General features: G+C 33.3%; 2 protein-coding genes across 3 annotated transcripts in view; both read left to right on the forward strand.

Annotated features, from left to right (window-relative positions):
* The window catches only part of MS3_00008358 (uncharacterized protein), a gene marked incomplete at its 5' end in the record, with an annotated part of 190353 nt that overhangs the window by 23266 nt on the left and 140418 nt on the right, over positions 1-26669 (forward strand). The gene's annotated exons all lie outside the window — the stretch shown is intronic.
* On the forward strand, positions 22933-24705 carry MS3_00008359 (uncharacterized protein; the record flags this gene model as incomplete). The annotated part of the gene is made up of 1 exon (XM_035732350.2): positions 22933-24705. One exon carries the CDS (start codon positions 22933-22935, stop codon positions 24703-24705), a length of 1773 nt encoding a protein of 590 aa, XP_035587558.2.

Here is a 26669-nt window from a genome sequence, read left to right on the forward strand (position 1 = left end):
TAACATAAATAATGGGGGATTATGCATGTTTTTTAAAAAAAAGACAAATAACTGTTGATGGAGAAGGTTTATAACTCAGGTGGATAATTTTGATGGAGTTTTGTTCTCTGAACTGGATGGTTTGATCGTGGAGGTTTCATTATTCTTCTAAACTACATCATCAACACAAGTAACTGTTTATATTTAGTGATGTATTGAATATTGTATCCGATTATGCTGACACACTTCTTAATAGATGAAAACATTTATTAATATTTTGAGTACGAGAGAAATAAGTAAAGAGGGAGAGAGAGGGAGAGCGAGGGGAAGTGATAAAATAAATATCAGAAGAAAGTTACTAAAATTAACTGATTAATTAGACTAAAAATACATTTCTATTATTAGAAGGTATTTATTATTTATAAGAAGATCATAAGTATAAATAGTTATAAATAAAAAAGATCTATTTAAAACAAGAATAATTGACTGGAATGTTATTAATACTTAGCTAATTAGCAAAACACATAATAATATCTATGTTTATTTTTTTATTTTTACCGTTGACTAATAACATTAAACTTAGTCACTCAGGGTTATTTGCTTACTTACGCCTGTTACACCCAATAGAGCATAGGCCACTGAACAGCATTTTCCAACCCACTCTATCCTGGGGCTTCCTTTCTAGTTTTATTCAATTGTTGTTCATTCTTCTCATGTCTGTCTCCATATCTCGGCGTAATGTGTTCCTTGGTTTTCCTCTTCTCCTTTGACCTTGACGATTTCGATTGAATGCCTGCTTTGTAACGCAGTTGAGTGCTTTCCTCAATGTGTGTTCTGTCTATTTCCGGAGCTTCTTCGTGATGTTCATCCACATCATCTCAGCAGATAAATGGTTATAAATTCATTGATCTACTTACTATTTTTAACAGAAACCATACACCAAATTTCAGCCCTCATGGTTTTTCCAAAAGAATATAATTCTCCAAAAACTCTTATGATGAAATAATTGCAACTTAAAGATTCCCTATAATTTTGTAAATCCATTCTGATAGCCATGAGGTAGTATAGAGTAAGATAAACTCATATTTCTGTAGGTTAGCGTAAAATGTTTTTATCCATAAACTATCCAGTAACATAGTCGAACAATAGGTAACTTTTATATGGAGGTTGATGGTTTTAAAATTGCCGAATCGCTAGCAACAGATTGTCTCAAGATTCATTGAATAACATTAACCAGACATGAAACATAAAAAAGTTGAGTTCTTTTTAATGTACTGTGATTATAATGAAAGAAAATTTAATGTTTCACTCCATCTTCAAATAACTATTGCCCCGATAAACCATGGTGATCTTGAATTTTATCTTTGTAAAAGTTTGGATATTTCTCTCTGTTATGTAAGAGACGCTTTAAGTCAGATCCGTTTAAGCATTGAATTTTGTGTTTTGATTAGCCTTGACTTCTCTCACTTAATCTTTTTGCTATAATAGGGTTAACTTTAATATTATAGGATCTAGTATGAATATGTATCTCCCTAACTGGGAATATATATATTTATATATCGGAAATGAATTTACTAATGCATTAAAGCGTATAAGATAACACGGAAACTATGGATTTAAGGGAAGATAGGAAGTGAAGAGATCGACCCCACTGTTACATATTTTAAGTCTTGTTAGAACTTGTATTTTGTTTTTTTTATACAGGCTAATTTGATAACATTTTTTGTCACAGAAATAATACACCTATTTTCTAGTTCTTCTTCCGAATAGAGTTCCTTTTATCTCGTTGTTTTCTTTAAATTTCATACACATTTAGCAGTTCTAGAGTAGTTTTTCAACATTCAATAGATTTCGTCCTAGACTACTAACTTAAGAACCATTGAACGCCTGTTCTTAAGGTAATATAGTAATTAGGTTTGAAATTGTGCAAATAATATAGGTTAAGTAATTTCCAATTAAGAAGACATAAATCTGTTCCTCGATTATCCATGGCTCAACAAGAAAAGCCAGCTCATGACTAAAGCAATTTTAATATCATTTCTTTGTTTATTCTTTACCCATACACAGACCTCTGTTCAATATGAATACATTAGTCTCTTTTGAGAAGTAATAACAAAGGGAATCAATATATTATGTTGTTGGAGTTTTGTCGAACATATGGATAAAATTCTAGAATTATTGTCTTGATCACATGAAACTACTTGTAAGAACACTTGTTAGTAGATATCTAATTTCCTATTTACCGATAAACAGATTATTAAACTCATGATTCCAACTAAATATTTTTCATCTCATGTGATAAAATTATTATTAAAATTCTTTCTTATCACTATCTAAGTTTAATAATGTGGTTTGTAATAAGCATTCAGTATACGTTGGATGATTATTCTAAATTAATGTTAATTCATTAAATTTCATCGTAAGACTTCATTTTATTGGAACGAAGGAGTTCACTCTAAGAACTTCGCATTGTTTTTATCATACGGTGAAAACTGCAAAGTTAATTTCTGAAAGTAATCCACCACTTCTGTATGGTAAGGTTAACGACGAGGTGAAATATTCGTCAAAATAGTGAAAAAATGGATAAATATAAGGACAATGTTTTCCTTTACTGAATGTCAGCGACCGAAAGTGTAAGTGAAAACCAAGATAAGGTTGACAACAGGTTCATCCCAGCATGTTACTCCTCCAGGTGTTTACACTTGTAAATTCTTCAGAAGTTAAGCCCAATACCGATCTGCTAGCATTTAACCTTTGGACTGGTGGGTTAAAATCGAATTAGTACTCATTTCTAACTGACGGGTCCCGAATAAAGTGAAAGGCTCATCTTGGATCCCACCACTAACTGTTATCAAACTCTGCTGAAAGTTTTCGTGACTGATGACAACACTAAGATACACATATTCTAAAATAGACTAGTCAGTTACAGATTTTAACATCAACAACGAGAGACTTCAAATACGTTCAACTGAATTATTTCTTTTGCTCAGTTATCTTGACCTTGTAGAGAATCTGGAAAGATGATTCCCGTGGTGGTACATGACCTATGTTTTCCGTATCTTTAAAGATTCGGATAATGACTGCTTTGGATGTATTTGACAAGAACATACTTTCAGTGGCTAATATAATCTGCTTCATTCAGCAAGTAAACTGATAAATATGAGTGTAGGCAGTAGAAAACCATGAACTTAGGTTTCGTGGTGTCTGACAGTAGTGAGTAGAGTGTACCTTTTATCATGGAGAAAGTGGTGCATCCAGGAGGATTTGATCCTGAAAAACCCAGTTTCATAGTCTGAGACGTTACCATTGAGCTATTTATGAGGAAAGCACCCAACACCCCTACACAAGGAAAGCTCTCACATGGAGAAGAGAAAGACCAAAGAACACATTACATCGAGAAATGGAGATAGACATGAGAAGGATGAACAACAATTAGATAGAACTAGAAAGGAAGGTCTAGGATAGAGTGTGTTGGAGAATGCTGTTTGGTGGTCTATGCTCCATCGGGAGTAATAGGTTTAATTATTATTATTATTATTATTATTATTATTATTATTATTATTATTATTAACCTGCTACAGGACTGAGATATTTACAGTTGATTGATCACTGAGTTTTGGACAATGTCATATTTAACTAGTCCCTTTAGTGTTGATCGGATTTCATCAATTAAGTTGGAGTGAAGTCATTAGTCTAAATGATTTAAAATGCCGTGCACTATGCAGTGGTGTTGGGTAATCTGACGTAGTTGACAGAATACTCTTGACTGAAGTTTTATGCATTTTTCACTCATCAGCGTTATAGGACTAGATAGATATGAAATAATTTACTACTCAGAGACCAATCAATCATAGACATGATTATATATAGTATGTGGCCAACAACCACCACCAATAGTTAGCTAAAATAAGTCTAAAACTGGAATGTCCATTTGTTTTATTAATACACTTGAAATATAAGTAGACAGACTAGCAAACCAGACTGATGATATTTAATAATGATAACACTAATATCGAATTGTGTTGTATGGTACTTATATCGACAGTTACAAGTAGTATGTAACACTGAGCAGAAGTGTAATGCCTCTCAAATGAAGTTTCAGAAGATTGAACTGTTTACAATTGATTGATGACTGGTTAGGGATCATTGTCATATGTGTCACATCTTTCTTAGTGCAGATCAAATCCTATCGACTAAGTTAACATGTGGCCATCATTCTAGATAACTGAAACTTGAACTATAGAAAATAGAAAAGAATTAAGGATTGAGAAGAAAATCATGAAGGATGTGAAGAATTTACAAATAAACTATTTCATATATAATTGTTACATTTTATTAAACAATTTTATAGTTTTATATTAAACAATAAATTCATTATCCTCATTTGAGTTCTCATTGAAACTTTCTGTTAATTATTATAATAAACTAATTCCATTGTTCATTAAATTTGTTTCATTTCTCATTAAAATACTCATTCATCGCTTCAATTTATTATTATTATTGTTCTTCCTTCTTCTTCTTCTTCTTCTTCCTCGTCATCATCATGATGATCATCATCATCAATCATATTTAATTGATTTAATCAATAAATGAATAAAAATCTCAATTCCATTAAAACCAATCTTATTTTAGTACATCCTTTTTAAGTTTTCTATCAAAAAAATGAAAGTCTGAATAATTAGGTCACTAATTAATTAATTAATTAATTCATTAATTAATTGATTGATTAATTGGTTAATTGATTATTCACATGATATTTTTCAACTAGAATAATAATCAACTAAAATATTGAAGAAATTTTATTTTACATCATTGAATAGTAAAAATTTTCAAAATAAAAAAAACAATTTCAATTCTGATATGACTTAGTGACCTTTTAGTGAGCATCAATGAAAGTTATTTATTTATTGTTAATTACAAGTGAATAATTAATCATTGTGATGTGCTTTTTTTTCTTCATTGAAATTTCATCTTCATTTCAATTTCAGATTTCGTTACTTGAATGAAATCAATCTCTTTTATATAGTTCATACAATGAATTGGTCAAAGTTGATTGACTGATTTTCTTTTTTTCTTTTTTTTTATACTTTTTTTTCATTTATAATATCGAGTTAATATAGTCGAATAGTTCACTTGAGTAAGAATAATTGAATATGTCAATACTTTCATATAGTTCGATTTATAATCCTTAATAAGAATGCAGTCAGTTACAATGTAGGACCAGGAACATATATATGCATCGATCCAAGTTGCCATTACTTCATTAACACAAAAAGATGAACACTGAAATCAAAGAAGGAGTTAATTCAATGGTGGTTATATATATAAAAGAAAGATTGCATATAAGAATATTATAGTACAAGAAGAAAGATTTAGTACATAGAAAGAAAGATATAAAGCGATTTTAATCCCATAGCTTAAGGAAAGTTAGAGAGGGTATACACCTATACCATTATGATCGATTCTGAGTCATGTCACCCAGAGTCTACAACCATTGGTCACGATAGTCACACGGTCCCCAACCAAGTAGTCTGCATCTACCAACATGGCTCAGACTAGGAGTTAGTGACTCTGTGGACTGATGCCACGTTTTGGTTTGGCTGCCCCTAACTTTCTTCCAACGTCTCCAACAATGGTCTTCATCGCACGTCGTGATAACCAGTGTTCAGGCATACGTAAGACGTGGCTCATCCATCTCACTCGATCAAGATTTACAACCTCATCAACTGAGTTACCATCATTCACTAATATCCTGCATCTAACCTCACTATCACTTAACTGGTGATCCCAGCAGATATTGGCAATATTTCTAAGACATCTGTGATCGAATACTAGTAACTTACGAGTATCTTCTACTCTTAATGGCCACGTTTCACAACCGTAAAGTAGAGCAGAACGAACTGCCGAGCCGTGTACTTGTCCTTTTATTGATAGACGGATATCTTGCCTTCGCCACAGGTGACGTAAGTTGGCAAAAGCCAAACGAGCTTTTCGAATGCGTGCTGAGATTTCGTCAGACCCCAACCCATCAAGGCTGATCATACTTCCAAGACAAGTGCAGTTGTCAACGCGTTCGACCACTTCACTCCCTATCCTTAGTTCAGATGTTGATGCGGGCCAGTCCGCCTGTAGCTCTTATAGGGTTGCTGCTGGTCCCAAGCCCGGGTAAAGGAGGAGGGTTGGGCATGGGGTTAGCGTCCCCATCCCGTAGAAAACTAACTCGCTAAAAAAACGCTTACCAGAAAAAATAATCCAAACCATTTTAACTCTGCCCTGGGAGTTAGAAGGTCTTCATTTAGAAGAATTATGACGCTTCATGGTGAAAGCCGAGTTCCTTCGGAAGCCACGAGGCCGATGCCCCTTCTAACAACCAGAGCAAACATTTTTATAGGTACATGGAACGTTCGAACAATGTGGGAAACCGGGAAGACCAGTCAAATATCAATGGAAATGAGGAGATACAACTTAGCAGTACTGGGAATCAGCGAAACCCACTGGACCCAAGCCGGACAGAAAAGGCTAGCTACGGGAGAGATGCTGCTATTCTCCGGTCACGAAGAGGACAATGCTCCACACACTCAGGGAGTCGCTCTTATGCTGTCCAAAGTAGCACGAAATGCACTTGTAGGATGGGAATCTCACGGATCCAGAATCATCAAAGCATCATTCAAAACAAAGAAGGAGGGGATCTTAATGAATATTATCCAATGTTATGCACCCACCAATGATAGCAACGACGACATTAAAGATCAATTCTACGAGCGGCTGCAGTCAGCGATAGAGAAATGCCCAAGAAAGGACCTCACCATTCTAATGGGAGATCTAAATTCCAAAGTCGGAATAGACAACACTGGATATGAAGATATTATGGGACGACATGGACTGGGAGAAAGAAACGAAAATGGAGAATAATTTGCAAATTTTTGTGCATTCAACAAATTGGTCGTAGAAGGCACAATATTTCCACACAAGCGTATACACAAGGCTACATGGATCTCACCGGACCACACTACAGAGAACCTGATAGATCATATTTGCATCAACAAAAAATTCCGAAGGACAATGGAAGATGTGAGAACCAGGAGAGGTGCTGACTTAGCTTCAGATCACCACCTAGTTGTAGCCAATTTGAAACTGAAGCTAAAAAAGAACTGGACAAGTGGACAAACAGCAATACAAAGGTTCAATACAGCCTTCCTTCAAGATACTGTCAAACTCAATGAATTCAAGATAGCTCTCAACAACAGGTTCCAAGCCTTACGAGATCTACTGAAAGAAGAAGAAACTACTATGGAGGACAACTGGAAAGGCATCAAGGAAGCATTAACTTCAACGTGTCAAGAGGTTCTCGGTCTAAAGAAATACCATCATAAGGAATGGATCTCTATAGAAACACTGGACAAGATCAAAGAAAGGAAGAACAAGAAGACAGCAATTAACAACAGCCGAACACGAGCAGAGAAAGTCCAAGCACAAGCTGAATACATAGAAGCAAACAAGCAAGTGAAGAGGAGCATTAGAGCCGACAGGAAGAAATACGTGGAAGAACTAGCAACGACGGCAGAAAAAGCTGCTAGAGAAGGAAATATGAAACAGCTTCACGATACAACGAAGAAAGTCTTCAACAGATTGTTGCTGAACCGGATGAAGGATGCAGTAGACGCCCAACTTCGAGATCAACAAGCTGGATTCCGTAAGGATCGGTCGTGCACAGACCAAATTGCAACACTACGGATCATCGTCGAACAATCAGTTGAGTGGAACTCATCACTATACATCAACTTCATTGATTATGAAAAGGCATTCGACAGTGTAGATAGGAGGACATTATGGAAACTTCTTCGACACTACGGAGTTCCTGAGAAGATTGTCAATATTATCCGGAACTCATACGACGGACTACAGTGCAAAGTAGTGCATGGAGGACAGCTGACAGATGCATTCCAAGTAAGGACCGGGGTCAGACAAGGCTGTTTACTCTCTCCCTTCCTCTTTCTTCTGGTGGTCGACTGGATTATGAGGACCTCAACATCTGAAGGAAAACACGGAATACAATGGACAGCTCAGAATCAATTAGACGATCTGGACTTCGCAGATGACCTAGCCCTCCTATCACGTACACACGAACAGATGAAGATGAAGACAGCCAGTGTAGCAGCAGTCTCTGCATCAGTAGGCCTCAGCATACACAAAGGGAAAACTAAGGTCCTCAAATTCAAAGCGGAGAACAGCAATCCAATCACACTTGATGGCGAAACTCTGGAAGATGTAGAGTCCTTCACATACCTAGGAAGCATCATCGATGAACAAGGAGGATCCGATGCAGACGTAAAGGCGAGGATCGGCAGAGCAAGGGTCGCATTCCTACAATTGAAGAACATATGGAACTCAAAACAACTTTCAACCAATATCAAAGTGAGAATCTTCAATACGAACGTCAAGGCAATTCTACTGTATGGAGCTGAAACTTGGAGAACTACAACAACCACAATCAAGAAAGTACAAGTATTTATAAATAGCTGTCTACGCAAGATACTCGACATCCATTGGCCGGATACCATCAGCAATAGCCTTTTGTGGGAGAGAACAAACCAACTTCCGGCTGAAGAAGAAATTAGGAAAAGTCGATGGAAATGGATAGGACATACATTACGCAAATCGTCAAACTGCATCACGAGGCAAGCCCTAACTTGGAATCCTGAAGGGAAGCGGAAAAGAGGAAGGCCTAAGAACACATTGCGTCGGATAATAGAAGCAGATATGAAAAGGATGAATTACAACTGAACGGAGCCAGAAAGGATTGCCCAGGACAGGGTTGGATGGAGAATGCTGGTGAGCGACCTATGCTCCTTCACGAAGAGTAACAGGCGTAAGTAAGTAAGTAAGTAAGTAAGTAAGCATTTAGAGGGAGAGAAGTGCATCCCAAACATTCTAGCATTGTTGCTTAGTGCTACCAAAAGACTCTGCATTTTATCAGCGTCTTCATCAAACACGACTTTGTCATTTGCATATTCTAAGTCGATGAGTGGACCTCCTGTTAGGTGATCAATGCCCGAGAATTCAGTCGACGAGAACGTTATTCCCATCAGTATGTCTATGATGAAGTTAAACAAAAATGGAGATAATTAATAAGAATGAACATTACCGATCAGTTGATTTTGAGAAAAAATATCGCTAGATATACTTACTTCTCATTGTTGACTTTCACACTCATTCAAGCTCACAATGCCTTATCCATTTGGCTTGACCTAATACTAATATTGAGGTAATCCATAGAGGACATATACATGGAAAAAGTGACTGATTAACTAGAATCCCGGACAACAGTCCAGTAGATTAGGCATAGAGCGTTAAAAGCGAAAGGTACTGACTTCGTGTTCTGGTGTGCATACAACCACCAAAAGAGTTTAAGACAGGACAAAACGCGCTTTTTGTATTTCACTACTAGCGACTATTGCCACTATCATTGTGTATATTGTGTTAATTATTGTATAGATGGTAATAAATGAACAGCATATACATTAATAAATAATAAGAGAGTTGTCAGAGATAAACGCTTAACCACTTAGCTCCAGATTCTATCTGCTTCAAACTAAACAGCTAGATAATACCGATAGGTGTCATACAAGCAGATGTGACTGAAAACCGAGCATATAAATTAAGAAATGGTTATTGCTACACACATAGCTTATATTACAGGTCGATTTTTTATCTTAGCGATTGATGTTATTTGAATAAGCATTATAAACATGTTTCACAAGTGTTTAACAGTCGATTAAAGATGAAAATATCAGCTACCAAAATGTGTGTGAATGTGTGTAGTTCAGTTAAGGTATTCTTTTCAAAATGTTCAAAGCTTTTCTCATTACTTTTATGTGTTGATCTGTGTAAGATGTTAGACAGTTACTCACAAGTAGTATTCGAAGGTGGCTAAGCAATTTCATGAATTGGTTAGTGTTGGACATGTAACCCATTCGATGCCGCTTTAGTGATCTATACGCTGTGGACTCCTTGTGGGACCTGAAGGCTCCGTGTTAGGTTGCTGGTGGAATTATGGACCACCATTGATTAAAGGTTTTATTGTAGCATGAAACAACTATCTAGTACTTCTAGGTTTTCAGTGGTTGACTAAAAAGATCAGTTAGTGGTGTAAACTGTGGGATGTGTCATTATTATCACTCATTTTCAATAACACTTAAGCTTTCAATCAAGCTTTTATTTTCTTTCAAATAATCTCTCAGTGACTTAATGTCACTTACTTACTTACTTATTTACTCCTGTTACACCCAGTGGAGCATAGGCCGCCGATCAGCATTCTCCAACACACTCTGTCCTGGGCCTTCTTTTCTAGTTTTATCCAATTGTTGTTCATCCTTCTCATGTATTTCTCTTTTTCTCAGTGTGATATGTTCTTTGGTCTTCCTCTTCTCCTTTGGCCTTGAGGATTCTATGTGAGGGCTTGCCTTATGACTCTGTTGAGCGCTTTCCTCAATTTGTATCCTATCCACTTCCAGCACTTCTTCCTGATTTCTTCCTCCACCGGGATCTGCTTTGTTTTCTCCCACACTAGGTTGTTGCTGATAGTGTCCGGCCAACGGATCCAAAGTATTTTGCGTAGACAGCTGTTAATAAACACTTGTATCTTCTGGATGATGGATTTCGTAGTTCTCCAGGTTTTCACCCCATACAGTAGAACTGTCTTGACATTTGTATTGAAAATTCGGACGATGGTGTTGGTTGATAATTGTTTCGAGTTCTAGTTGTTCTTCAGTTGGAAATATGCTGCTCTTGCTTTGGACTTAATGTCATGTTTCATCATAATTATTGTTCGGTAACTAAATTCACGGCATCCAATCTGAACGGTGTCATAAAAGTAATCTTATTAGTTGTATTTTCGAGTTCACTTGGTCCAGTTCTATCCTTTCTCACCACAAAGGTCACACAATTTTTCATTCTTAAACAATGCACACATACATACACACAAATTTACATACATATCACTTATGAATCACCTTGACAGAAATGACATGACATGAACTTGTTCAGACCTGTTTTTGATTGATCAAATATTATTCTTAGTTCTCCGTTGTACTATTTAAACTTGGATTAATTTTAATTTGGTTATTTATTCTCTGAAGAAGTGACGTACACTAATTCACGAAACGTCAGAAAATCTAATTTTCTACTCATTGGGATATTAAAAATATATTATTTATTCAGTTCGCTTATGTTTACCTCTCCCAGACTCACACCTTGCTTCGATCCGTGTATGAATAGTTCAATGATAAAACAATCTATTATAAAGCTTTATGATTCAAGAATTATATTTCGGAGTAAATTGTGCTCCTTTGATCTTGTTGAAATAAAAAGTATCAACACGTTCCTACCATACGTTTAGAATTTCCTACTAGATTGCTTTCAGTTATTTATCAATAATATACACAAAGTCATTTAATATTTCAGAGTATTGTATATACAGTATCAATATGATCAGACAACAATTATTCATGTACCCATGCTATTAACTTCCTAGATTATGTAACAGTTTCCAACGTAACAATATCTAGCGAAACTGATCAACTAATCATAAGATCATGATAACATCTAAAATATTTCCCTATGGCAATTTCATTTTTAAAAAAAGAGTATACCATTTTTCTATGATATAATTATTATGGCATAAATTGTTTTTCTGTATATTTACTATGAGCATAGTGATGAATAAAGCAAACTGAATGAATGGTCATAGTAATAAAAATATGGATGAATTAAAGGTCAGAGATAGAAAACAACATCAAATAATATAAAAAAAAAATGATGGTTTGATATTTCCGAAAACTGAATGGTGAAGGTCATTGTAAATGAGAATGAAATTGAACTTAAGATAATTAGATAATAATAATAATAATCAAATGAATGGAATTCGTCAATTGTAGTTGAGAAAATGTAATCAATCGACACGAATAAGAACTTATAAACATGAAAGAAACATAAAACGAAGATACAATAGTGTAGAGTGGAAAATAAGTAAATAATAATGAAAGTAGTTTGTAATGTACATAGAGGTCAGCTGACAATTTTGTATTACAAATCGGTTATAAATGTATACTTAATGATTACTACATTTTGACTAAACAAATAACTAGTATAAGGGTTGTGGTGATTAATAAGTTTTTTTATTGAGATCATAAAAAAAAACCACTTAATAATTTCCTCAACCCTTATACTAGTAATTAACATGTACTCACTAGTGACTAGCTTCGTGAGGGAATTCTCGGAGTTCTAGTGAGAAGTCGTGACCAGTGGAGCTAATCCATGTCGGGTAGAGACAGGTATCTACCTCAGTACAATGGAAGATGGTCACGAAATTCGTGGATCTGTTGATATTAGACACTATCACCATTGTATACCGGCTCAGTGGTCCAGTTGGTTAAGCGTTCACGCGCAAGACCGAAGGCCCTGAGTTCGAATCCCGCGAGGCGGGATCGTGGATGCGCACTTCTGAGGAGTCCCACAATAGGACAAAACGGCCGTATAGTGCTCCCAGGTTTCCAAAGGTGGTCTGACATCAATCGGTTCATGATCTCAATAAAAAAAAATTAAATTAAATTAAAATAAACAAATAACATTTGACTAACAATCGAATGCTACTTACGATCAATTATATATATAAAGTACACGTCAGTTGAATTATGATATATTTCCTTATTTGTAAAATTGAAGAGCAAAGTAATTTGACGTGTACAACTATTTATGATGATCATTTGAAATTCAATGGATACTAGACTTTAAATATCGTTTGACTATAATGCTAATTGTTCGAGGTTAGATAGGATGAAAAATGAATTCTAACCCATTCGATCAATGACTTCGAAGTTATCACGATGTCTGAATGCCTTTGATCACATTCGAATATAGAGTCAAACGTACTTACTACTTGGTATTTTAAACTGTATCGAAATAGGTACTTGTTATTTTGTGATTACTCTTATTACTCGATGCAGAGTCTTTGACCACACTGCTTGTCCTGACCTGTATTTCTTCGCGTGTAGGCAGTGAAAGAGCCTGGTCATCTGTGAAGTCCGAATCATCTAGTTGCATCCAACCTGTCCATTTTATTTCGTGTTTCCCGTCAGATGTTGAGGTCTTCACAATCCAGTCGACTACCAGAAGAAAGATAAAGCGGGGAGAGTATGCAGCCTTGTGCGACTCTGGTCGTCACTTGAAATGCATCTGTCAGCTGTCCTCCATGCACAACTTTGCGCTGTAATCCGTCGTATGAGTTCCGGATATTGGCTATAATCTTCTCAGGTACACCAGTGTCGAAGAAGGTTCCATGAGATTCTCTTATTCACGCTGTCAAGCGCCTTCTCATAATCAAGAAAGTTGGTGTATAGTGACGAGTTCCATTCAACTGATTGTTCAATCATCATCTTTAGTGTGGCAATTTGGTCTGTGCACGATCGATCCTTACGGAATCCAGTTTCTCGATCTCCGCGTTGGGCGTTTACTGCGTCTTTCATCCGGTTCCGCAATACTCTGTTGAAAACGTTTCCTGTTACTGACAGTAGTGTCGTGTCTCTATAGTTATCACATCTGCTCAGATCTCCTTTCTTTAGAATCTTGATGAGGTATCCTTCTTTCCAGTCCGTCGGCTGTTGTTCCTCCTCCCAAATCTTCCTGAATAGAGCGTGAAGCATGTTTGCAGTTGCTCCTATGTCTGACTTCAGTGCTTCAGCCGGTATATTGTCAGGTCCTGCTACTTTTCAATTCTTGATTTATCTGACAGCAATGCTGACTTTCCCGATCGTTGTTGGAGTGACATTTAGAGGAAGGCCTGTAGGTACTTCGGTATCCGGTGTATTCAATGGAGCTTATTTATTCAAGAGACTTCCAATGTGTTCTACTCATCTGTTCCTCTGTTTATGAACCATACTATGAGGGGCCACAATCCTTCTGAAAGAAGACCCTTCAACTCCCAAGAGAGGGTTTAAATGGTTTGATTTGTTTATTCTGCTTAACGTTTTTTTCAGTAAGGTTGTTTTTTCTACTCATTGGAATATTTAAAGCATATCATTTTTATGAATAATCTTTGGAAAATACACAGCCAACTGTATTGATAGTTCAACATATTGGAGATTCATTATTTAAAGTAAAGACTTAAGAAACCATATAGTGACATGAGAAATCCTTCGTTTTGCAGTCAATTTGAAATATATTTTAAATTTAACAATCTTATAGGTCGGTTCTATTAAATAATTAAATAGCCCACACATTAATATTTCATATGGTAACATCTTATTCATATTGATTAAACATAAAGGTTGAGTAATTTCTGCCGTTTCTGATATTGATTACTTGTTATGTTTTTGGTGGTATCTGAATAACTCTTTGACCTTATGATGTATATTTTTAGCAAAAAGGGGAACAAAACAATTTTATATACCAAATAACAGGTTACTCATGAGTAACATAAAACTTTAAATTAAAATAGTTTTAATGATATCAGAATACTTTTATTAATAGTTAGACAAATGTATTGTGATCAGTATGATTCCGTTGTAAAATGTAAAATAGACCAGTGGAATCATAAATTAGGCTAAATGTTTAAAAAACAGTGTAGTAACTGGTCCATTGATGCTGAGCTCTTTTTTAAAACTGGTCTGTATGAAAAGATTGAATCAGTTTAAATTATCTTTGTAGAAGAACAAGGTTCATGCGTTGTTTTCCATACGCTATCATTCTAAGTCTTATACTTTAACGTAAAAATGAAAATTTAACAAACATATCGGCGAGATAAAGTCAAATATATTCAACTGGTAATTCATTTTCAGTCGTATTTATGTATATATTTATAAGATCACAATATTGATGTATAGTACCTTCGATTGGATGGTACTTAATGAATTCTAGATGAAATACTATAACACTACGTTCTATTTTTTCTTCTATTTGTTGAATGTGCCAAGTTCAATAACTTAATTAATACAGCGTTCTGATTTTATATTATACAATAAGTTTAGGTTTATCTAATTATATCTGTCTATATCCCTTTAAATGAAAATGTTTCTAATTCCGTATTATTCTTTTTTGCATGATATTACAATCTATAGTCATGTTTATATTTAGTCTGTGTTTAATACTGTGTGGTTAATTAATCAATAAAAAGAAAAGAATTCATTATTCAGTTTTAAATAGAAACTTTACACATGACATATGATATGGTTAGTGAAATCTTATCTAATTAATTTGTGTTATCAGAAGGAGTTTTGTGGAGATTTTAGAAATCTCACTGATTGAAATCATGAGTCAATTGAAGCTAAACCACCATGGGAAACCTGGAAGCATTGGGCGGCCGTTTCATCCCAGTATGGGACTCCTTAGCAGTGCTCACCCACCCCGCGAGATTCGAACCCAGGACCTATCAGTCTCTCGCCAGGCGCTCAACCAACTAGACCACTGAACCGGCATCCAACGGTATTAATGTCTAACTTCAACCAATCCACGAAGTTGCGCCACAGTACACCATTGTCTTCAGTGAGCTGATATCTCACAACAGACCTGGTTGAACTCAACTGGTAACGGCTTCTCACTAGAACTCCAGGAGTATCTCTTGAAGTCAGTCACTAGTGAGCAGATAATTATTATCAGAAGGGGTTTTGTGGAGATTATAGAAATTTCACTGATTGAAATCATGAGTCAATTGAAGCTAGACCACCATGGAAAACCTGGAAGCATTGGGAGGCCGTTTCGTCTTAGTATGGGACTTCTTGCGCCTGGCGCGAGACTGATAGGTCCTGGGTTCGAATCTCGTGGGGTGCGCAATCGTGAATGCGCACTGCCAAGGAGGAGTCCCCATACTAGGACGAAACGGTCGTCCAATGCTCTCAGGTTCTCTATGGTGGTCTAGCTTCAATTGACTCATAATTTGTATTAGTTTAGCATCGTTAATCGATCACCTTTGAAAACTGTTATTATAGAAATCTCTAATAGTGTTTAGAATCAGAAGGCAATAATGAAGCAGTGATTATAGTTTATTATTGGATAGCTTAGATCACAAAGCTATAAGCATTATCTAGGGAGTTTGAGGTAAAGAAGTAAATATATGTGTACAAACGAATACAGAGGTGAATTTATAGTCAAATCGTATAAAGGCAGCAACAAGGTAAAGAATAATAGTAGAGTTCGAGTACGTATATACATGGAAAAGAGAATGATTGATCAAGCGAAATTTAAGCGAGCGAGAGAGAGAGATGTGCGTAGGTTGTCAAGTAATCAAGCGTACAGACAAGATTGCGATCTTAATAATACAAAGAAATATATGAGTTGTTTATTGCTCGAATAACGTTGTCTGTTAAGTGAACAAAACTTGATCGAAATCGATTGTAGGAGAGTTGCTATAATTTCTTACTAATATAAATATCCTTTAGCATACCATTAACTGATATATTACTTTTAGACAGAAGGAACAAATTCTGAAGGTAGTATATAGGTTCCAGTCAAGAGAATATCTGATAGTAATGAGGTGAACCTTATAATTTTTAACTAACAGTAAGCAATAAGAATTTGAACAAAGAAGTTAAAGACTAGTTGTGAATAATTTTCATTTAACAGTTTTACCTTTCTTCTTAAAGGTATATATAGGTGAACCAATGGTATCTTAATCACAAGAAGTTCTGTTAAGTCTTCATTCAGTTCTTCATTAACAGGAGACTAGAAGGTATGCATCAATTTTGTTAACGAAAGTCTTCATTTACTTTATATACACTGACTAAGGAAGCTATCATAATGTTATGAAATAGAGAACTTCAATTATTTATAACTGGACTGCTATAGTCGATAATTAACGGGCAAAAACTCATTTGTAAACTTTTTTTTAAAAAATTACAGATAGACTATAATAAATAGACTAAGAACCTCTTCTACTTTACAAAGTCGTCTTATACCATGACTTTAGGATACATTAGTTTCTGCAGTTTATATGTACTTGGACAAGTATTTATTTTTTCTTTTCCAATATAGGAATTCATTGTGTAAATTTAATCTTAGTGACTTATTAACTCACATTGAATAATTGTTCAAATAAGTACATTGAAAATGTTCACAAGAAATGTAGATTAATGATTTCAAACGAAAGTTAGTTTACCATGACTAGAATTAATTTACATATTTAACTACATGCTCATACAAACATGATAATAATAAGCCAAATATATAAATTGTTACTGAACAAATGATACTGTCTGTTAAATAAGTTAATAAAAGGGTTTAACAAAATTAAAGTTATACAGACTCAAGTGTAGGTGAGGTGTTAGACTAAAGTCAAATTGTTGAAAGATACCACGTTTGTTACTTGGAAATTTATATGGTATTTCAGTATTCAGTTAAGTTCATCAAGGGTAGTCAAACAAAAACATAACATCAGTCCATGAAGTTAATGTCTGTTGGTCTAAGCCAAGGTGGTTGATAACTGTTATCAGTGATTAGAGACTTGGATGAGATGGGTTAAAATTGTGTTGATGAATTCACTCTTTATATTCTTTTCGATCTAGAATTCCATTTATCAAAATTTGTCAAATTTCTGTTCTATACATTTTGAATGGACATAGTTGAATGAAGACTTTTCAAACATCTTGCTGAGCATGGTACCACATAAACACTTTGTTTAAATCTAGTCATCAATCCTGGTTCAAGTCTTTTCGGTGCACTCTGTACATTCATATAACATAGTAACTTGATCAGATTCAGATTTGTAACTGGATTTTAATGTTGACTATAAGTGGTTGATGTTATCCTCGAATCACTGAAATCTGATTGATTTATGGATTTCAGCATGTGATACTGTTATTTCTAATCATTTTTTTTGATAAAGAAAAAAAAGGCACATCATATGCTTGAAAATAAGTGATGTTTCGATTGTATAATCAAATATTTGACTTTTCTAACTGTCATCTGTAGCGTTTTGGTTTTCCAATCAGAATTACTATGTGAAAAGATACATTTTTAAGTTAAATTTCTAACTTAACATTGTTTTTCTCTTCAATAATTGTACATATACTCTGTTTGTGTCGAAAATTGCATTAATGAACAGATGGTACAAGTTATGAGATATAAATGTAAACTAAAATCTTAAGTTAGATATCATTCTTAACTTTTACTTGACTAAAAATGTACTTCAATGATGAAGAAGATTTGTAGCTCAGATGGATGAACTCAGAGAATAAAACTCCATCAAAATGTACTTCGATTTTTCTCTCTGATCTTTGAAAGTAGAAGTTCATTTAATCATACAAATTTTCTCAGAAATAAGACTTTTCCGATTGATTAGAATCTTTCATTTCAGAAAATAAATGCGTAGTATATAAATATACGTATACTTTGAATAACTGTAAAGAAACTGTAACGAATTATACATGAAAGTTAGTTGGAGACAATAAACAGAAATCATTGAATCTGTTTTGAAACTTGCTTACCTACTTACTTACTCCTGTTACTCCTCGTGAAGGAGCATAGACCACCCACCTCCGCCTGTAGCTCTTCCAGAGTTACTGACGGTCACAAGCCCTGGTAGAGGAGGAGGGTTGAGCATAAGGTTAGCGACCCCATCCCATAGAAAACTAACTCGCTAAAAAACGCTAACCAGAAGTTTTGGAACTATTCGATACTTAATAATCTGGCATATTTAAAAATACTGGTGTGTTAATATTCCATATAGAATTTCAACCTATTTCCTCAAGCTTCAAACTTATGGAATTTATCACTGAAATATTCTGATCACAGTTCACTTGCATTAGAGTATGATGAATAAACATTTTCTGTAAACTTTTATGGATCATCATTTAAGGGTTTCCAATGTTTAAACTTAATTTTTGAGCAAGTCACTGATAAACATATTACAAGCTGCAATGATTTAAAATTTCAAAGTAACATATCAACGAATTGCTTATTTTTAATTATGATCTTCAATAATTTTACTGCAAGTCCTAATAATGTAGTTCATTATCTAATTACTCGTAAACATCAAATGGTTTATTCAAGTCTATGAATGTGCTTTATGAGTATAGATACCTTATGTATTTAAAGTAACAAGATATCTATCAGTTTTCTGTGAAACAAATATGTGATGTAAAAAATATGAATCTTTGTGCGAGAATAATCATCCTTTCTTTAATTTCAACTTAGATTATGATATGTAAAGTTTCTGAGCATTTTTACGCTCATTTATTTGGTCAGTGCTGCATATTTTGATCAGGGACTTTATTCTAATCATCTAGATTAATCGAAATGTGTCCTGTGAACATGTTACATTTGTACATCTCACCTTGTCGGATAAAATAAGCGAATAAAATGAAAGCTCTAACTTTTGAGATGGTGGAGAAGATTTGTAGCTCAGGTGGATGATTTTGATGGAGTTTTGTTCTCTGAGCTGGATGGTTTGGTCGTGGAGCTTTCATCGCTCTTCTGAACGACATTATTAGCACAAACTTCAGGTATAAGTGAAATGTTCGAATTTCTCCACATGTGTTTCACAGCTTTTCCTGTACACCTCGATAACGATTGGTTCTTGTTGACCTTAAACCTGTCATTGCTTAATTCTTTGTTTTGGTTGTATCTCCCAATCAACTTTATCAAAAAATACCAGCCGCATGCATCATCAGAAACAAAGTCAAGTACGGAAATCAACAAAACGATCACCCTACCTTACATAAAAGGCATATCATCATACATGGATAGTGGCCATCAGTGGAATTCAGGACGTGTGTTTCGTCCCTATTTGGGACTCGTCAGTTGGATGGATCCACTTATAGCCACTATCAATCTTTGCGTATAAAGCATGCAACTCCAGGTTATATCGAGGCAGTCCGCACAGGATGCGCATATGTCAACAATAGACTGATCGATTTCAGTCTTAAATAACAACAGGAAGATGAATGTAAACAAAACTAAGTGAATATTATCACCTTAATTTTATTGAATGCTATAGAGACAAAAGATACGTTAATTGATGAATAAATAATGATTAGTGTCAACAGCATCGATTTCAATTAATTGTTAAAGCTCAGCATTTTAATTTTCACTTTTATTGCTATAACTACATGAAGATAGACGTTAGAAAGTATGTGACCTTAGATTTTCGTGATAAGTCGCTTAAATTGTGGAAAATTTATTACATATAGGCCACTCGAGATTCACCAGATCACAAGTGCACTTGACTTTCGAAGAAATGGCTTTTTTCCTAATGATGAAACATAGAGCACTGATGGGTTTTATTTCCTATTATATATATATATATATATATATATATATATGTATATATATATGATCATAGACAAACAAACTTCCTTCTTCACTTTCCTTTTTTTCTTTTGACTTGTGTAATCGGGAGTACGAGTGTCACTATCAGCTTTCAGATACTAAGCATCACAACAGGTTTCTTGTCAGTATTTACGGAAATGATGATTTGTTTATTTTACATGATTGTAAATTACCCAGAGTTATAACTTCAGGTATTACCTTTGAATTATTTCAGCTTTCCCCTACGGGAGAAACTTTTAAAATAATCAGTCACTAATTGTTTATTTTTTATGGAATTTTTCTGATTACTTCCAATTGCCATAGATAGAAATACTATAACATTGCACATAAAGTATTGTTGCGATATCCTAGTACACTTGGTCTGACTTGAAATATTTTTTTTTGCTCATACTCAGTTTTCCTACACTTTAGAATGTATTAGCTTCTTGAATTAATTATTTGTGGCAAAATAATAAGTTGATGAAATACAGTGTTCCAATAAACACAGAGGGTGAGGCACTTTGTTCGTGGGTGTAACGATATTAATAAATATTGATCATGTATACAATTCTTTTTTATTTACTCCCATATTTTGGTCTATTTTTATTATTCTAGAGATCATACACTCATACAAAGAGGATTTTTAGTTGTTAACATACGATTTATAATAGTTCAAACTTGAGGATAAGTCCAAAATATAACTACAATGTATAAGTCAACAAAAAATAAGAATACTACACAGACGAGTAATAAAATGAAGAATAAAAAAATGAATATAGAATATAAGTAAACTAATATTTCTCGCCAAACATTCTACTTGGAAACTGTACATAGAATAAGTCCACAGTTAACAGTGATATGTCCGAAGATATTCATTCTCACTGCGTATTAAGTTGGATGTGACTAACGATCTTGATAAATGTAGCTTAGTCTAAAGTATGAAAGACATTGTATTCAATGTATGTAGTCGTTTTTTTCTTTAAGATGATAAAAATTAGATTCTTTGTTACCATAGACAGTTGAATAAGATGTGATCTTATGATATTCTATCTAAAACTTAAAGGATGCAATTTGTTATGCACACTGTAAGTGGTCATAAAAAAATGTGTCATATGTGGAGAAATTCAAACACTTCACTTTTAACTAAAGTTTATGCTAATGATGTCGTTCAGAAGAGCGATGAAAGCTCCACGACCAAACCATCCAGCTCAGGGAACAAAACTCCATCAAAATCATCTACCTAAGTTACAAATCTTCTACACTATTTCAAGCATTATTATTCACGTTTAGTAATAAATTTACCATTTAGATATTCAGAGTTTAACTCAGTTCCTAGTGGTTTCACTCGGTTGAAAAGTAATGATTACTATTAACAATACAAAATAAAGCTTAATACTTAGTAGTATTATCCTTGTGATAAATATTGAGTGGTCACCAGTTCGATATTAGCAATTCAGCAATCGACATCTGATAAATGTTTTTTCTTTTCTATGCATATTGCCATCAATCACGATGTGTCTGATTGGGCTCTTTTGTAACTTCTACAATAAAACGTTGTAAAGTTTTCGCAAACGTACCTGAATAAGTTATATGATTAATAGACATATTGATGTGTTTAGACAAACAAGAAAATATATAACTTGTTGAAATGTCCAATTGGCAAGAACATGTAGCCTAGGTATTCAATCAGGCCACCTTTCATATATACATATATACTGGGTAATTTTAAGAATAGATTTGGTGTATGTTTTATTCTCTTATATCACCTTATTCAAACTATCCAAAACATCAAAATCACTACAATCTAATCTTATATATTGACTATTTTTAAACAGTCACAAATTATCCTACTATTTCAATAAGTAGATATTGGGATTGAACTTAGTTTTCCTAGTAATTAAAAGTTATAATTAAGTATAATGCCCATTTTTATGGTTCATTTAAAGGAAAGGAAATTACAATAATTCATTTTTAAAAAAAAGAACTAAAAACAAAAACAATAAAGCTCTCCCTTTTTCTTTAAACAATGACGAAGAACAATGAAAGCTCAGTGACCAAACCATTCAACTAAGAGAACAAAGCTCCACCTCTCTCTCTCCCTCTCTCTCTCTCTATATATATATATATACCGGTAACTTTAAACAGTAATAATAAGAATACTAATTTTTAAAATGACCAATGAAACGGATAATTCTGTTTAAACTTTATCAAATCACAATTGGGAAACAAAGAGAAAATAATTGACCAATCAAAATTCAGTGCTCTTTTTAATTCATCATAATTATATTGTACAGAAATAAGAATATGATACTATGGAATTAGTATTCTATAATTTCTATATATTTTTTCGGGGGTTTTTATTTCCTTGTAACTGATGATATTTGTCATTTGTTTACGATTATGATCATAATTAGAATGATTTAATCATATATTATTATTATATAAATGGATATATTTAATATGAATGGATTAATATTACTTAATCAAATGAAAACTAAGTAGTATAGTCATCATTTTCAAAACAAAACAAAAAAAAGAAAGAGCAAGTATTTTGCTAGTTATTCTTTCATATTTTAGTTTATTAAATTCATTATAGATCATTAAAATGTTTACAATATGTTACTTCAATATTATTATTAAAAAGAAATTATTATTATTATGTCACTGCATAATGAAACCCGGAAGAAATCACTATTTAAGATTAAATATGGAAAGAAAAAATCACTTCCTCAAGTACCATTAGTTATTGTGGAACAATGTGATCGTGACTTGAATAATAATACTAGTATTAGTAGTAGTAGTAGTAGTAGTAACAATAATAATAGTAGTAAATGTCACACAGAGAAAACAAAACATCCTATTACTACTACTACTACTACTACTACTACTACTACTGCTACTAATGCTGATTTGTACTGTACATATTTGTATGATTCTCTAAAACATTCCAAACTATGTCAATTGACAAGACATTCACTAAATTGTCTTGATGATGTAAAACATGACATAATACCAAATGTTTTATATAAATATAAATCTTGTACTTATCTAAAATCTAAAACTTTTGAAGATGAACATGATATATATTATCAGGGAATTGTGAATGACGCCAAAACATATAATAACATCACATCAGTATGTCATTCTTCAGAACAGCAAGAATTTTCTTCAAATTCACTAAATGATCCTTTTTTAAATATTAATTTAAATAAAACATTATTACAAAATGTATGTGAACTATCACCAGCAAGTATACAACGTGCTAAACGTATGGAATTTATTAAACTATCTCATTCACCGTTATATAATAATAACAATAATGCACAGATCCCTTTTTTGGAAACTAATATAAATAAATTAAAATCAACTCATAGTTTACCAGAAGAAAATAAAATCCAATATGAACCTGTATATAATAGACCAATTTCATCACCTTATTCATCTTTTACTGATACTGATCTAGTTACTAAACTTCATTTATATGATCATGATTATTCAAATAAGAAAGATAATAATAATAATGAATTAGATAAATTATATCCAAAATATTATTTGAATGATAATCTACCTAATTCTAGTTCATGTTCATCATTTATTTCATTAGGAACTATAAGTAGTAGTCCATCATCATCATTAATAAATACAAGTGATATAAATCTTAATGATAAAAATAAATGTATGCAATTATCAAATATTGAATTACATCATAGAAATTTAAGTAATACAGAGAGTAAAGTGACTACAAGTAGTCAATCATTACAATTATTATTACCAAGAACAACATTGACATATAATAGTAATAATAATAATAATAAAGAACAATCATTATATCAATCAATCAATATTAATAAATCCATCACAACAAATCAATCAAGAATTAAAAGTCTTGGTGATATATTTAAAATTCCATGTTTATCAATGAATAATGAATTATATCCGAAAAAATGTTGTACCTATTCAAATATAAATAAAATTATTACCGATAATAATGATAATAATAATATAAATGATAATGAGCTACAGTCACAAGTTGAACTCCCCCTTATCACTAAGGATAATAATAATAATAATAATAGTAAACTGTATGCCAATTATTTAACAGTACCATGTGAAACAACAATATTAAGAAAAAAATCACAATTATTTAATAAACATATAAGATATTCAACAGGTTATGTTAGTAGTCATGAAACTATTGAACAAGCTGATCAATATCGTACACAAAGAGCGGTTTCAATTGATATTAGTCAAACATTTCAACAAATCAATAAATATTTTTATCAATTGAATAATAGAAATGATGTGAATAGAAAAAAATCAAAGGATTATAAACAATCATTATATGATTTACAATTGAATAAATCAAGGCAAGTAATAATAGAGCAAAATCAGTGTTATATTGTCTATTTATTTATTTATTTTAACACATAGATATTGATACAAGGAGGCACCAACTTGATATGTGCCACACAAATCTCATTTGATATGTGTGAGGGTTGGGATACTGCCCGGGTGCCCAAACCGAAGCAGGTGGTTTTCTTAGGGGGCCACTCTCCGAGCCTTCAACCTGAAGATCTGATCCACAAGACAGTGGAGCATTGTAAGGAGATGAAGTCCCATGGAAGCCGGTGACCAGCAATTGGTTCATACGCCATTTGTTCCCGCAGGATACTGGAGCCAATGTGCACCATTGGTTTGGAATCCGGTTAAAGCGCCGGACATTCGCTTTTCGTCCTCTCATTTTCGTAAACAACACCCCCGCCACGAGAAGGCAGTAAGTAGAACTTCCTTTGCAGAGGCTATATACGCGTGGCCATTTCGAGAGGTGGAACTGACTCTCCCCACTCTCGAACTCACCAGGGCATTTGGGGGCTAAATAAGTTATCTAGTTTGCATTTTATTAATTAATTAATTTATTCATTTTGGTGACTTAGGTTAGTTTCTATATGATCTACATGTAATTATCTTCATAGAAAAGCTTTCTAATTAGTTTATAACAAGTGTTGTATTTTTTACATAGTGACAATTGACAGTGTTATCTCAGTTCTTGATTGTCTGCCACTTAGCATAGGTTAGAATGTCACATAATGTATTTAGGGTCTGTTTAATTTAATTTGACTTCATCAGTTCATCCTTGAAGTAACATGCTATGAGCCACACTTTTAAAATGAGGTTTGGTGGTACTGTTTGGTTGACTAAAGCGAAGCAGGTTGAGTTGGTTCGAATCTGTAACTTATTGATTGAGATATAGAATCTTTAATTACTAAGTCATCATTGCATCAAAGAACTGAGTCATTTAGATTTATACAGCTGTGTGATACGACCAATCAACTTTGTACAAAAGTATAGTTATGTGTTGATGAAATAAATCATCACTTTCTGAGTAGGTTACATTCGCAGAACTTTCTTTTATACATGATATGTCTAGTAAACTGTTTATTATTTATGGATCTAAGTAATAAATGTTTTTGAAATTAAATAACAAGGAACATCAATCAATAGGCTTGTATAAAACACTAGTTATGATGGCAAAAGTTATAGTAACTAACTGTTTGAATGTTCGATGAATTACAGATAAACCTTATTGTAAATACTAAATACAAAGTAAATTTACCAATAATTTTTTTTTTCATTTTCAAAGTCTTCCACTCAAATCAACAGATTATTATTTGTAACTAGGATAAAATTTCGATTTTTTTTTAAAAAAATCTTTGGAAATAAATGGTTATAACAATCATACTTACTTATGCCTGTTACTCCTTGCAGATAAGCATAGACCCCCATTAACAGCACAATCAATCATACTGTGAAATATAAACTAAATGAACTGATAACAAATTCTATGACTCAACGTGTTTATAATTAAGGGTTCTGATATTGTAATCTTTGTAAAATGCAATGAAGCTAACATCGATTTCAATTTTTACACGTGGCTTGATTTCACTTAATAATTCCTTAGATTCAAGTTGTCAAATCTACTCAACTATGGTTCATTTCAGAAAACTAATGTTGTTGTTTTTTTTGCTTTACATAAATCATGAATTGACATTTTATTATAGAAGTGAAGGAAAAGGGAAAATATTTATACAAATGTTGAGTAAATAAAAAACAGCAATAATTTTTCCCTTAGTTTCTCAATAGAACTTACTGATGAAGAATAACCGACACAGTTGTTCATGAACTGAGTGTAATTTATTGACTTTATAATTCTCATTCTCTGATCATATTTGTGTTTTTTTAAACATTTTTATGTTCCTAATCAGACGTGAACACTGATACTGAGAAATGGCTTGGATAAGTCACAAATAGAATAATAATACGTGCGTCTTTGATTTCCTTTCTAGCTATAAACTTTCTAAGATATTTGTATTGAGGTTATCTATACACGGTATACA

This window comes from Schistosoma haematobium, chromosome 6 (genome assembly GCF_000699445.3).
Source record: "Schistosoma haematobium chromosome 6, whole genome shotgun sequence".
Classification (NCBI taxonomy): domain Eukaryota; kingdom Metazoa; phylum Platyhelminthes; class Trematoda; order Strigeidida; family Schistosomatidae; genus Schistosoma; species Schistosoma haematobium.